The following is a 13,698-nucleotide window of genomic DNA, read 5'->3' as shown; positions in this document are numbered from 1 at the left end:
TCTCTCTCCCACCTCTCCAGGCAACACCATCTCCATCCCCACGGCGACGGGCGCCAAGAAGCGCTTCTGGATCATCGAGGACATGTCGCCCTACGGCAAGCGCCGCAAGACGGCCTCCTCGCGCAAGATGCTGGACGAGGGCATGATGCTGGAGGGCTTCCGGCGCTACGACCTCTACGAGGACTGCAAGGACGCCGGCTGCCAGTTCTCGCTCAAGGTCACGCACTACCACTGCACGCGCGAGAACTGCGGCTACAAGTTCTGCGGCCGCACGCACATGTACAAGCACGCGCAGCACCACGACCGCGTGGACAACCTGGTGCTGGACGACTTCAAGCGCTTCAAGTCCTCGCTCAGCTGCCACTTCGCCGACTGCCAGTTCTCGGGCAACAGCACGCACTTCCACTGCCTGCGCTGCGGCTTCCGCTGCACCGACAGCACCAAGGTGACGGCGCACCGCAAGCACCACGGCAAGCAGGACGTCATCAGCGCCGCCGGCTTCTGCCAGTTCAGCTCCAGCGTGGACTGCGCGGTGGCCGACTGCAAGTACAAGCTCAAGTGCTCGCACTTCCACTGCACGTACCCCGAGTGCAAGCACACGGTGGTAGGCATGTCGCAGATGGACTCGCACAAGCGCAAGCACGAGAAGCAGGAGCGCGGCGAGATGCCCGCCTCCGCCGCCACCTCCTCCTCCTCGCCCAGCCGCGACCAGGCCGGACACCAGGCCGGAGGAGCTGGTGGTGGCGGAGGAGGAGGGATGGGAGGGCTGGTGGCCCAGGTGCCCGTCGGCATGCACTCCATGTCTCCAGGGGTGCCCGGGCTGGGCCACCACGGCCCCGGGGGCGGCATCTATCTGCCCTCGGCAGCAGCGGCCAGCGAGTACGAGCAGCAGCACCACCACCACCACCACCACCACCACAGCAGCGGCGGACAGGGAATCAGCCTGGACGGCTCGCTCAACCTGGGCACCGACGCCAGCAGCTCGCTGTTCTTCCTGAAGAACGCCGCCGGCCTCGGCCTCAACGACTCGCTGGACCTCAGCAAGAAGATGGGCCACCATGACGTGGGCCTGGGCATGGGCATGGCGCCCGGGTCCTGCAGCACGCCTGTGTCCAGCGCAGGGCCTCTGGGTCTCGCCAGCGCCGCCGCCGCCGCCTCCGCGGTCGCCCGGGGCCAAGACGACGCCACCGGCACGTCCGGCGAGAACGAGGACGACATGTCCCCCGAGGAAGAGCCCATGGCCGAGGAAGAGGAGGACGAGGAAGAGGAGGAGGAGGAGCCAGAGGACGACTTGAACACCGACTCCTACGAAGACTCCATGCCCGACCCCGACGGCAACGAGAAGGACAACGGCGAGACGTTCGAGGCGTCCACCAATCACGCCGAGAGCTCGCCGCAGGACAAGGACGAGGCCGACCCGTGAGCCAGCACTGGAAGGGGAAGCGCCGCCGCGACGACTAACTATGAACAAACGAGAAACAAGAATGAAAGTGGCCTCATTTATCATGGTTAGCAACATTGCAGATGACAAGAAAACAACTACACAAAAAAACGTGAAGGCCCAAAAATGATTTATTATGATGTTTACAAGATGACCAATATTATTAATTTAATTATGCATTAAGAAATGAACACAGAACCAGGCAGATGAGGCCCTCTTTTACACATGGCTGGCAGTGTAAACCATTTCCTACACATCGGTCTTTTTTGTGTGCGTGCATGTTTGACTAATTTATTTCTTTTTTTTCCGTTTTGTTTTTTACTTTTTTGTGTGTGGAAAAAAATGAGGAAAAAAAAACTAACAAAAACAAAATCTAACTATATATATATAAATATATCTATATACTGTAGTTGTGTGTGGACATTGATATACAATTTTTTGTGAAGCAGTCATCACATGAACTGCAGAACCCTTATACCTAATAAAAAAGGGAAAAGCGTACAAAATACTGTACACTGACGGAAAATGAATTCAAGAGAATGTGCTCAAAATAACTGATTTCAACTCTTGTTGTTGTTATTCTATGATGACTTATTTATCAGTGAAGTTGCAGGGGCCTGCATGTGCGCTTCTGGCTCCTACATCTCTCCGTTGATCCTTTCTGCAGGGTGACATTTTTTTTGTGCGTTTCTTTATTTGTTTGTTTGTTCCTGGTTCATTCACTCACACTCATAATGGTCAGTTGTTATGCTGTAGGTTCCATTCCATGTGGACAGTTGACTCCTCGGTCACCTTCAGTCCAAACAGAGACCAGTAACTGCGGCCAGGGAACTCAGACCTCAAAGCCCAAATCGCGGTGTATGCAGCTGCCCAAGCACATTATGGTTGTACACACAAAAAAAAGACAGACACCAAAAGCTCATTTTTTCAACATTCAGATTTTTGTTTTTGTTCATTCAGATTCTGTTATTATTTCGTTTGTTTTGTTTGTGTGTTTTTTAAGATATTTTCTTGTTGTGTTGTGGACCCTGTTGGCATTGCATATGGTTAGTGCACTTTTATAGATGAGAAAAGCTAAACAAAACGCATATTCAGAAAAGAAATAATGTTTTGTTACCATTCGCATTATTTGCTTTATTTTCTTTTGTTTTTGGCAGCATTTTCCAGTTGCACATGCATGACCAGTTGATGCTGCAGTTTTACCTTGCTGATTTGATGGGTGTGCAGAGATGGGGGTTAGCTAGCAGGGGATGTGAGGGAGATGGAGAGAGAGAAAGAGAATACGTCGGTGCTACCTGCCCAGTCATTGTTAAAGAGGGGGTTACTGGAGGCCTGATGGTTTTCAGGATCCGTGTGGACTGAAGTAGCCATCCACATGGAGGACCTTTGAGGTCTGAATGTAGAGGGAGTTAAAGATGAGAGATGAGAGACAAAACGTAGCAGGTATTGTTTCTTTTCTTGTTCCTTTTTTTATTTTATTTGAAAAAAAAGAGATTTTGTAGCACGAGAGGGGAAAAAAATTAAGCAAACAAGAGGACATGGTGGAGTTCTTGAAGCTTCCTTTTTTCAGAGGCCTCATGTGGTTACTTCCAAGTGGACGAGGCTTCGCCACGGGACTATGTTCTCCTGCGGCCCCAACTGACTAACTTATCGAGAGACAGCACGTCCAGGGAGACATGCTAAAGGACACTCTCCTGCGCTGGGCAATGTGTTTGAAATGTACAGACAGAAAACAATGTGTTGATGACATTTGTTGTTGTTTTCTCCTTACCATGGCTGTGGTTAAGCTCCAATTATAATGGTTTTATTTAATATTTATGTGACCTTGCAATGGTAAAAAAAAAAACAATTAGGGTGTTTTTGCACTTTTTAGGTTCATTTTTACTTCATGAGAAAAAATATGGCATATATCTTTTAACAGGGAAGTTTTTGCTTTATGATGTTGTTTTAGCTCACTTTGCGTTGATGCACAAATAGTTGTTAGTGTGACAAAGATCTCCTGTTCTGTGTTTTATTTAAAGAAAAAAAAATAAGGACTGATTTTATTTGCTTCCGTGATTGGATGAATTCAATATGGGAAAAGGCATGCCAGGACCTGCTTGCCCTAACGAGGAACACTAATGAGAGCTGTGATTGAAATGAATTCTAGACAGAGAAAATGATTACAGTGCTCAGATTGAACCAAATTACAACAAAAATGTTTGTAGCCCAGCCTCAGTTTAAAATGAATGACTGTATAAGATGAAGAAGAAGAAGAAGAAGAAGAAGAAAAAAAGGGAAAAATAAATAAATAAATACAAATTGTGGCAAGGAAATTATGATTAATTATTTCTTAAAAATGACTTTGAAAAAAATTATTGGAATAGAGGTAATTACATGTGTAGATGAATATCTTCAAGATACTGTTTCAAGAGGGGGAAAAGGTTGTATAGTATTTTCTTCTGTAAAAAAAACTATATATGAACAAAACGCTCTTTGATGAAAAGCTTCCTTTAAAAATAAAATAATAAAAAGGAGAAATAAAGAAATAAAAAGTCAAAAATGGAAAAAGTACCAGTATAGTTTGCTTGTGTGTGTGTGAACTCTTTTTGTATCAATACTCCCAAAAATAGAGCCCTCTGACCAGAAAGCACTGAAGCAGCAACGAGAGTCACTTCATACTTTAACTGTTTTTCATCGTTTCCTCAAACCAATTTAATGTCACCTACACCATAGTGATATGGAATCACTGATGGGTGTTTCTGGTTGCTTTAACACCATCTTTTATTTGCTTTCATTTGTCATTGTTTTGTGTGTGTTTATTTTTTTCAAATTTATTTAATTGGATTATTTGTTGACATTTTTCTCTGGCATGACTCCTTTCGAGGCGTTCTTTTTGCTCTGTCCTTGAGTGCAAGGCAGAGCATCTTTTTTTGTTTGTTTTGTTTTTCAGATTCAAACAAAAAAAACTGTTGAAATGGCTATTTGGCTGGGAGATACGTTGTGCACTTGAATACAATTTATGTGTGTAAAATAGCAGGATTTGTAAAAAGTCAAAAAATAAAGAAAATCTAATTATTATAACAACCCATGTTGTCATGAATGTTTAGCGGTTACCACTGGCAGTGTACTTTTGCCCTGGTATAAACCTGGGCCATTACATGCAGTTTGTGTATAAAAACACAAGGGCCTAGAGGATGCACCCTGTCTTAAGTCTCAACCAGGGGTCAGAGCAGGTAGCGTCCTCGCTGCTGCTATAGGCAGGGAGGCTGGGTGACACTCGCCAGGCGTCCCCCTGGGTGACAGAATGGAAAGAGAGGGAGAACAGTCCCCTCCGCACTGAAGTGGCACCAAGAAGCACAACAGACTTCTGTTGCTACTGTAGCCAAGAGCAGCTGTTAAAGTGGACATTTTTCACCAGTGCGTCCCCATACAGCACAGTAGTCCCTTTTACCTCATTTCGCCCTATTCATTACAGTGACTAACTTATGACAGAGCCTTGGCTTTCTTTGTTGGCTTGAGCCTTTTCCATGTGTTTTTGTGTTGTCTATCCAGGGCAATTATGGCCTATTGAGTAACTGAGATACAGTACCTCTCAAGAGTATCGTCTAGGGTTACATATTTTTTTCCCCATTCTCTCTTAGCCTTTTCCCCCTATCTACGGGGCAATCGGTCAGGAGTGGGGGGAGATCATTTCTAGTGCAGGTTTTTAATCTGTTTATCTGGAGAGGGATGGCTGGATTTTATCCTTGCCTCTTGCTCACTCACCCCCACAGCCCAGCCAGCTACTGAGAAACCGCACAATGGCCAGAGTAGCCCTCTGCCTACAGCTGTTCTCCCTCCTCCTCCTCCTCATCCCCCTCTTCCTTGTGATGTTCCTTTAAAGAAAAAAAAGAAAGGAGGGAAAAAACGGGTGAAGGCATCACCATCTGTCTGCCAGCTGGCATCCTGTATATAATCTCACCAAGGGGAAAAAAAAGCAGAAATAAATAAAAAATAAATAAATAAAAACATGAAAATTATATTACACAAAAACCAGACGGAAGCGACCTCCAAATCCTGCTTAGGCTGCTGCTGAAAGGCCCTGATCATCTGACCATTTTAATTAACGATGAGGAGATGACAAAGAGGAGGACAACAAGACAAGACAGCCGATTATCTGCTCGCTATGAAATGAATCAAATAAGAACACTGCAAAATGGCACGTGGAGCCTTTTTTTATATTGACTGTTTATGTATCAGTTATTGTGGGATGTGTGTTATGTGTTAAATCCTTTCCTGATGCTTGAATCAAGAGCAAAAACTTTCAGACAAGTTGTTTGGCCATTCCTGCTCTGCCATTTTGCACATGACTAGGACAAGCAAGTGAGGACCTTGTGATTGCTTACAACACATTTGCTAACACGCTGCCACCGTGCACCTGTTCCTGCACATGATGAATGCGGCCAGATGGATGAAGTGCAGTTTTATCCAGTCTCTCCCTGTTTTATTTACTTGTTTCCCCTGCATGACTTGTTTTCCACTCAATAAAACATGAGCGGGTTGGGGGGGGGGGGCTAAAAAAAAAAAAAAGCAACTAGGCCACAAGCCAGTTTCTCAACCTCACTTCCTTACTTGATCTCAGCCATTAAATCCCTTTTCCAAAGTCTTGCACGAACAAAAAGAGGGTTTGTTCCTCTACGTTGTGTTGTGGCAGGAAATCTCTGTTGGTTGAGGGTTGTGTTTAAAAAAAATAAATAAAAAAAAAACTCAGAATAATGAAACAAGGCCCCTGATCTCCCAAGGCTGTGTGCAGGGTGGTGTTGGTGGTGTTGGTGGTGGTGGTGTTGGTGGGGGGGGGGGATGAGCGGGCGGGATCCGGCCCTGTCCTGACGTGCGGCAGGTTGATGTGCCAGGAACAGGTTGCGAGAGGGATGGCAGCAGTCAGCGCTGGGAGAAGGCGACAGGTGGGCCATGCATATGTTTGAGCCGCTGTAGTCACATGGCAGAGACATGGCAGACTCAGACACAGACAGACCGGGCGCTCGTCAATGGCATCTTATGTTAAGAGCACACGCGGGAGTTGAGGGGGGAGTGTGTGTGTCTCGGGGGGGGGGAGGGGGGGGGGCACAGGCTGCCCTTATTTCCCTTCTTTGAAAAGTCACAGCAGACATTCCACCAAGTTTGCCCAATCAAAGCACTCAGTGCAGGTAGCACTAACAGTGCTTTTAGGCAACAGAACTGGCCATCAAAATAAGAGATTGATACGACTAAAAAGCAGAGTTGGCTGCTTTCACACAAAAGAAATATCTTCATTCCCCTCGGCGTTGTGTCCTTCTAATTCTTATCCATTTCCATGCTCTTCTGCGAAGCCTGTGGGTTCATTTCAGGGAAGCCACGGTCACAGTACAAAAAAGGACACCTCGGTTCTATTGGCTGCAGCTGTTGCCTGAATGAAAAATTAACTTCAAGGACCCCAACGGGGAAAAAAAAGCACATTGGACTCTCATGCAGCCAATTTAACATTAACAAGACTTTATTGGCTGTGTCACATTTAAGCACCACTACATGCTTGGCTTGGTGGGAAAATATTAATTCACTTTGACATACAATACCTTTAAATGCCAATTGCTCTATTTATGGCTAAATCTATTAATGAAATGCACCGCTCATTGAAAAAGTCATCGTAAATGTATCTCACTCGCTGTCTTGGAATAAACAGATAAACAGATGTTTGTCTCACTTCACCTAAAATGTTCCAAATTTGCCCCTGACACAGTATCAAATGTGTTTATGTTTGTCGATGTTATGATACTAAGCTAAACACACCCCACAGTAACTCCTGAAGAATTTTCACAACATGCCCGACTAGTGACACAGGGACACCATCGCTGCCTCATGAAACACATATAATACAAGAATTCTGAGAGAATGTCTTTGATTGTGATGACTGACGCACTGGTCATTCCCATTTGTGGCATTCGGTTCAGACACAAAGCCAAGCCAAGCCAAGGCAAGGCAATAAAAGTGTTTATATTTAGAATCATTTGCTACTCTTTTTTAAAAAAATAAATAGGAGCCTTTTGTGGACAGGAAAATCTCTAGATTATTTATATGATCTTGTATTTAATCAACTTTATTTACATGCAGTATTTATGATGGTGGCAAGCGCTTCCAAGAACTACTTTAAACTAATGTTTAGACAGAGGAGTTTAAGAGTTGGCTGCAGAGGGAAGAAGCATTCTGAAGGAGACTTAATGACTGCACAACATTCATTTGTTCAGAGTTGGGTGGTGAGTTAGTCAACAAAGCCCAGACATAATTAAAGTTTGGTTTCAATAAATGTAATAAACAAGTTAGCAGTCATTAATAAACATTATATTCTCTATTGCACTTACCATACTGTTTGTCTTAATGTGCAATACCTGTTAAGAACATTATTTTAAGAGTCCTCTCTCTCTCTCTCACACACACACACACACACACACACACACACACACACACACACACACACACACACACACACACACACACACACACACACACACACACACACACACACACACACACACACACACACACACACACACACACACACACACAATTCCCGAAAACTTGTAGATATGATAAGGGTCATGCATGGTCTTAATAATTTGATAGACATACAGTAGGTACCTCAAGTTATACTTAAACATATTCATATAAATTCCAAAACAAGAACCTTTATTTGTTCCAGCACACTCCAAGTTTGGCCTTGATATAAATTAGCCATCCAAAAGCTTGGACTTGAAGCCTTGCAGAAGCGCACAAACTGGCGACTGACAACAAGCGCAGAGCGCATGAAACTGTTAATCTGCCCTGGCCTGCGTCCAAGGGCCCATTACAAGTCCAGCCGTTTGCTTAAAAACCCAACCAGCAGCCTCCTGAGTGAGCGAGAGAGGCTGTGAGAGACCCTGAGAGAGAGAGAGAGATAGAGAGAGAGAGAGAGAGAGAGAGAGAGAGAGAGAGAGAGAATTGGGAGAACATTTCAGCACTTTACAGCCTGCGTGCTCCAGAACAGGAGCACTAGCCTGGGAGCATAGCAGCGTAGCGCTGCGCGGGCTCCACAGAGGAGCGGGCGAGGAGCCGGAGAGCAGGGCTAACTGCTCCGCTCTGCAGCGCGCGCACACGCGCAGGCCTACACTGCGCACAGCACACTCGAGCGAGGCCCGGCTCTCTCTGGCAGCGGAGGGGGGAATCTTGAGAGCACGGCAATAAATTTGGGTAATTTGACATGACTCATGGGGGGGGGGGCTTGGGGCTGGGGGTGGGAGTGGGGGTGGATCATTGTTGAGTGAAGGGATGCCTGGCAGATTTGCAGAGAATGAACTAAAATGGCACGGAGCGCTGTGAGGCGGGCATGACGGCACAGGACGAGGCCATTACACACACGCACACTTGGCACTCAGGCTTAGTGAAGGACAAGTGCACAGGCTTGGGTATGCCTGTCTGCGCCGCGCCGCGCCGTGCCGTGCCGTATTCGCAACACGGAAAAAAGAGGAAGCCTAGGGCCTACAGACAGATGAAATGGTGCTAGAGGGAAAAGGTTCAGAACAGTTCTTTGGGAGAACCTCGGTCCTAGGACTTCTAGTACCCCAGTACATTCCATTCTCCTCTGTTCATACTCTCTCTTCTCTCTCTCTATGATCTCAAGTGTTCAACGCCACGGTTATCAAAAGGGACATGAAGGGCATCACGCTTTCTTAGTTGAGTTTTAACAGACGACTTAAGATGGCAAAGGGGGCAAAAAGAACCTCCGGCCCCCCCTACGGCAAGTGAGAGGGGATGAATTGAGCTGAGGCTTTAGAAGAACTCTTCTGTCAGAACTCCAGTGCTGCGGGGACATGCCGTCTCTCCCCTCTCCACTTATCTGTTGTTATTGCCAGCAGCATTAACTGGAGAGAATGACTGAATGTCCAAAAGAAGCGCAGTGCGCAGGGGTCACGCTAAATAAGGAGGGAGGCCTTTTAAAATGCTCCCTTTTTTGGGGGGGGGGGGGGCACAGCTGTGCCTTCACACACATATACGCTCACACACACACACACATACACGCTCACACACACACACGCTCACACAAAGTGCCAACAGGTGTGTCGCTGCTTGTGCTAATCTTCCACATTATGGTTGTCGAATGGACTCACTGGGCTGTAGTCCTCTCACTTAAAACGTGGTAATTTAATAGGGAATACATCGGCAACGTGACATTTGGAGCTGGGAAGGAAGGAGAGGGTTGGGGAAGATTCTAGCGAAGCTAAGAATAGAAAATGCGCACCATTGACTGTGGTTTTCTGTTACCAGAGGAATTTTGTGAGGACTCCTCTCCTTTCAAAGAGGAGGTTAAGAGTGCACCAAGGGATTTTGGGATTGCGTTTTTCCCCCCCACCACTCTCCCCTCTGAGGGCTCGGAAAATGTGGATTGTGTTTCGCAGTGACAATCCAGGCCTGTTTTGGAGGACAAGGTCAACGACTGTGCATCTCCCCTGTCCAGCCCACGCAACCCCTTAGCCCACCGTGGCTCACCCCGCGACCAAACCACCAGCTGACCACAAACGGCTAACTGCAACGCAGATGGGACGGGAGGCGGGTCAGAAAGAGGCGGTTGACAGAGAAGAGCCAGACAAGAGATTTCTCACTCTGTCTTCCTCTATCTAGTTCTCTATCTCTCCAGATCACATTCTTCACACAATTTACCGACCTATAAGAATGCAGAGTTGTTTTAATCTTCAACACACACAAAAAAAATGCAGTTTCTTCAGAGTCACATTTCATAGACATTGTGAAATTGTCCCCAGGATATAGCTTGGAATCAAGTTAGGCCTCCTTAGCAAGTTTTAATTCCACTTAACTTGTTTCCAGTTATATCCGCAGGCGTGTTAAAGAGGCAGTTGGGGATCATATACTCATTTCCTCATTGAGATAGAATCTACATTTCCTATATATTTACATGTGAAAGTATTTCTTCCAGTATTATTTTGCGATTGAAACCTCCTGTTTGATGTCCATGTGAATGATTATCCACTGGAGTGTGGATAAAGGAATGAACCAACAGAGTGTGTGATTACATGCTCCAAACCAGTCAACAAAATTGTGTCCTGACACTCACAGAATGCAGGCTAACTGAGAAATGCTCGTGTGGCGCAGTAACATCGTGGAGCACCATTATGTGCTTTGGCACAGTGATATGACTGCACCTCTAGTGTGACTCCTATTAGGCCCCATGTACAGTAAGTGTGGGGGCAGTTGACTTCATAGCCTTCATGAGATTATTATGGCATTCTACTTTGAATGGTGCAAAAAAGTACAGCTCTTTTGCACGTGTAATAACTGGCCGTTTGTGCAGGGAGGTGGAGAGGGACTCAAAGAGAAACAAAGGAAGACAGCGTGAGGACAAAAGGGGTTAAAAATAGAAATGCACATTCATTTGAATTACTGTACCTCCATAGACTTTCATTCCTTTTCCCCTTCTTTCCCAGGAACAGACACCTCCCCCCCTCCCCCCCCCCTCCAGGCCGCTGGCGTGCTTTAGGTGCTCGGCAGCACATGGGCCCGTGATTTGTCTAATTTGCACAAACGCCCGGCGAGGCTCGCACCTGTTGCCTCCGCGATGCCTGGCAGTGGCGGGGCGCTCAACAGGCTGACGAGCGCCCCTGGATAATCCATTCTTCTCACAATGGCGACGGCCGCCGCCACCGCCGCTGCTCTCCACCGGTGCGGGACAAGGGCATTTTTCTCCTGCCGAGTTTCTCATATCCGCCACGGCTCTGATGCCTCATTACTGGGGCAATTCATAAATATTGTCTCCTGTATTACCACTTGCAGGGGGCTCTCAGCTTCCAGAGAGATTTATTAACCTCTTTTCACGGCCCTGTTTTTTTTTTCTTCCTCTCCTCTCCTCTCGCCCCACTCACCCTCAAACCACTATCCTTTCATCATCTCCTAGTCCCATTTTTAGCCCCGTGCAAACACTCACACCTCCCTCCCTCCCTCCCTCCCTCTCTCTCTCTATCTTTCTCTCTCTCTCTCCCCCATCTCTAGTTTTTCCCCATATCCACTCAAACTAAAAGCCGCTCGCTCTGAGAGGGGCAGCTCTGCAGCACACAGGGCTCTGCCGTGCCACACCGGCAGGCACATATTTGTTCCATTTAGAGTTGAAATGGGGCCAGGAGGACATGGGGGGGGGGGGGTGACACGGGCGGGCGCTGCCGAGGAGAAATGCGATCCCGCTCCTCGATTGTGGAGAGTTTATGTAACGAGCGACGACAAAGTGCTTTATGACTTGTGTGGTATTGCTGCCACTGAGGCCTGCTGAGGCCTTATACGGGCACGAGGCGGGTGGTGGTGACCTTGGCCTCGAAAAGCGCTCACGTTCTCACCTCAAGGAGAGAGACAGAGAAAGGGAGTGGAGAGATGGCGGCAGGTCTGCTGCCAGTCTCAGAACGCCCCCCAAAACGAGCACCGTTCACTCGGTAGAAAAAAAAATGGACGTCTGGTACAGCAGCCATGGTTTAAAAGTAGAACGTGACTCCCCTATTTGTGGAGCAGCGTTTTGCATTTTTCCCCTGCTGCGCTGTCCCGTCTCGATGGTTATCTCCGGGTCTCCCCGTAAGGGCAGCACAGGAAACACTGAGGTGCTCCAACCCCGACCTCACCCAACTGAACTCTCCATGGCCAGCTCTCTTATCTCCACGCGGAATAGGGAAGCTCTGCTGGGCCGTCTCATTCCGCCACTGTCATCCCTGCCCTTTTCCTATGCAAAGGCACTCCGACATGAGGAAGCTGTCCGTCACCGAGTCTCCACATGACCGCTACGCATGGTGTTTCCTCCAGGACCAGGAGGGTAAAGCAGCAAGTAAGGAACAGTGGGTCTACAGATAAGAGTCCACCATTCCCTGAAGGCTGGGCATTGCCAACAAAAGCAGGTGGGTAACCAAGGCTGCCTGAGAGAGGGGGGGATAGTAGCCCTCTCCGCATCGATCCCTGGGAGACACTCCGCCACCCTAACCTGCTGAGTGCTCGCTTCGGGATGCACAATGGAGCTTCTTCTCAGCCCCCGACGGCATCGATACGCCAGCCGCTATCGAGTGCTCCCCCGTTTAGCGCGGCAATTGATGAGGTTAAAGCGGCTCCTGGCTCCGGGAAAAACGGCAACAAATAAATAAATAAAAAAAACGCAGCCTTCCCCACACCCACACCATCAGCCTCCTGTTCAGCTCAGTCATCGAAATAAAGCTCACCTGCAAGCACACTTCATCTCCACTCGCCTCCCTACAGTTCTCACTCACTCACTCACTGAGCTCACTCAACCCCCCCCCCCACCCACCCACCCACCCACACACACACACACACACACACACACACACACACTCCCTCCCCATCCCGGTGGTTAATTGTTGGGGCCGGCCGGCGACGGTCTGGCCCAGATGACTGACTGAATGGCTGCTGGGGGGGTCTGAGGCAGGCTGGCCTCCTTAAAATGGAGATAAGAATTGGAGATTAGGCCAGACAAGGCTTTCTGGGCCGGAGTGCACTGCTGGTCCCACAAGACACTAAATGATGTACAAGTGCATTTATTACAGCTGGGCCTATAAATCTCAGGTTGGCCTGAACTCCAGGGAGAGGTTAATGGATTACAAAGGGATGCGGTATCGAACCTTCAAGAAGTTTATACACCCCATCAATATGTGCAATGCTATTGATCATTTGGACCTTGACAGACAAATTAAATTCATAAACTTGATAATGCACTGGAATATTCGGACTGCTTACTACAGGGGGAATGGTGTTTTTTTTAAGAATGCTGTTTTAGGATCAAGGTTTATCGATCGGAATTCTCTTAATAGAGATCCCACTGAAAACGCCACGAGGAGTGCTGATCCCAAGTAAAAATGTGCGAGTCGAGGCGACGCGGTCGCCGTTAAAACATGCAGAGTGAACGGCCCCTCTCACAACATGAGTCAATTCTGCTATCTGTGAACATCTTGTTTTCGCAGCACTGTTGCTAAATGACGTACATTATTTTAGGCCTGTTTTTTCTCTGCCTGGATAAATATTCAGACATTAAAGATTCATGAATACTAATGCACGGAGCAAGATGATGGCCTTTTTTTTGCACTATGTTGCATATGAGTGCATAAACGCAAGGCATATGATGCTTACGCCCACAGACACACACACACACACGTTAATTGTGTATACTGTGCACTACATAATGGTTGTATCTTTATTGTACATGAAAAAATGACAAACTGACAAACACAGTG

At 47.4% G+C, this 13,698-nt stretch overlaps 1 protein-coding gene across 8 annotated transcripts in view; it reads left to right on the top strand.

The window, feature by feature from the left end:
• casz1 (castor zinc finger 1) overlaps positions 1–4,490 on the top strand; it is a 95,823-nt gene extending 91,333 nt beyond the window's left edge. For 4 of the 8 annotated variants that reach the window (XM_062541706.1, XM_062541703.1, XM_062541704.1 and 1 more), the window contains one exon: positions 21–4,490. In XM_062541706.1, the coding sequence (XP_062397690.1) occupies positions 21–1,423 (1,403 nt within the window). In that variant the 3' untranslated portion in view covers positions 1,424–4,490. The remainder of the gene's footprint in view (positions 1–20) is intronic. The other 4 variants (XM_062541710.1, XM_062541708.1, XM_062541707.1 and 1 more) reach the window with 2 other exon arrangements.
• Positions 4,491–13,698: the final 9,208 nt, after the last annotated feature.

The sequence above is a fragment of the Sardina pilchardus genome, chromosome 7, assembly GCF_963854185.1.
Source record: "Sardina pilchardus chromosome 7, fSarPil1.1, whole genome shotgun sequence".
Classification (NCBI taxonomy): domain Eukaryota; kingdom Metazoa; phylum Chordata; class Actinopteri; order Clupeiformes; family Clupeidae; genus Sardina; species Sardina pilchardus.
The sequence above is the reverse complement of the archived record's forward strand: the minus strand, read 5'-3'. Positions and strand labels throughout refer to the sequence as shown.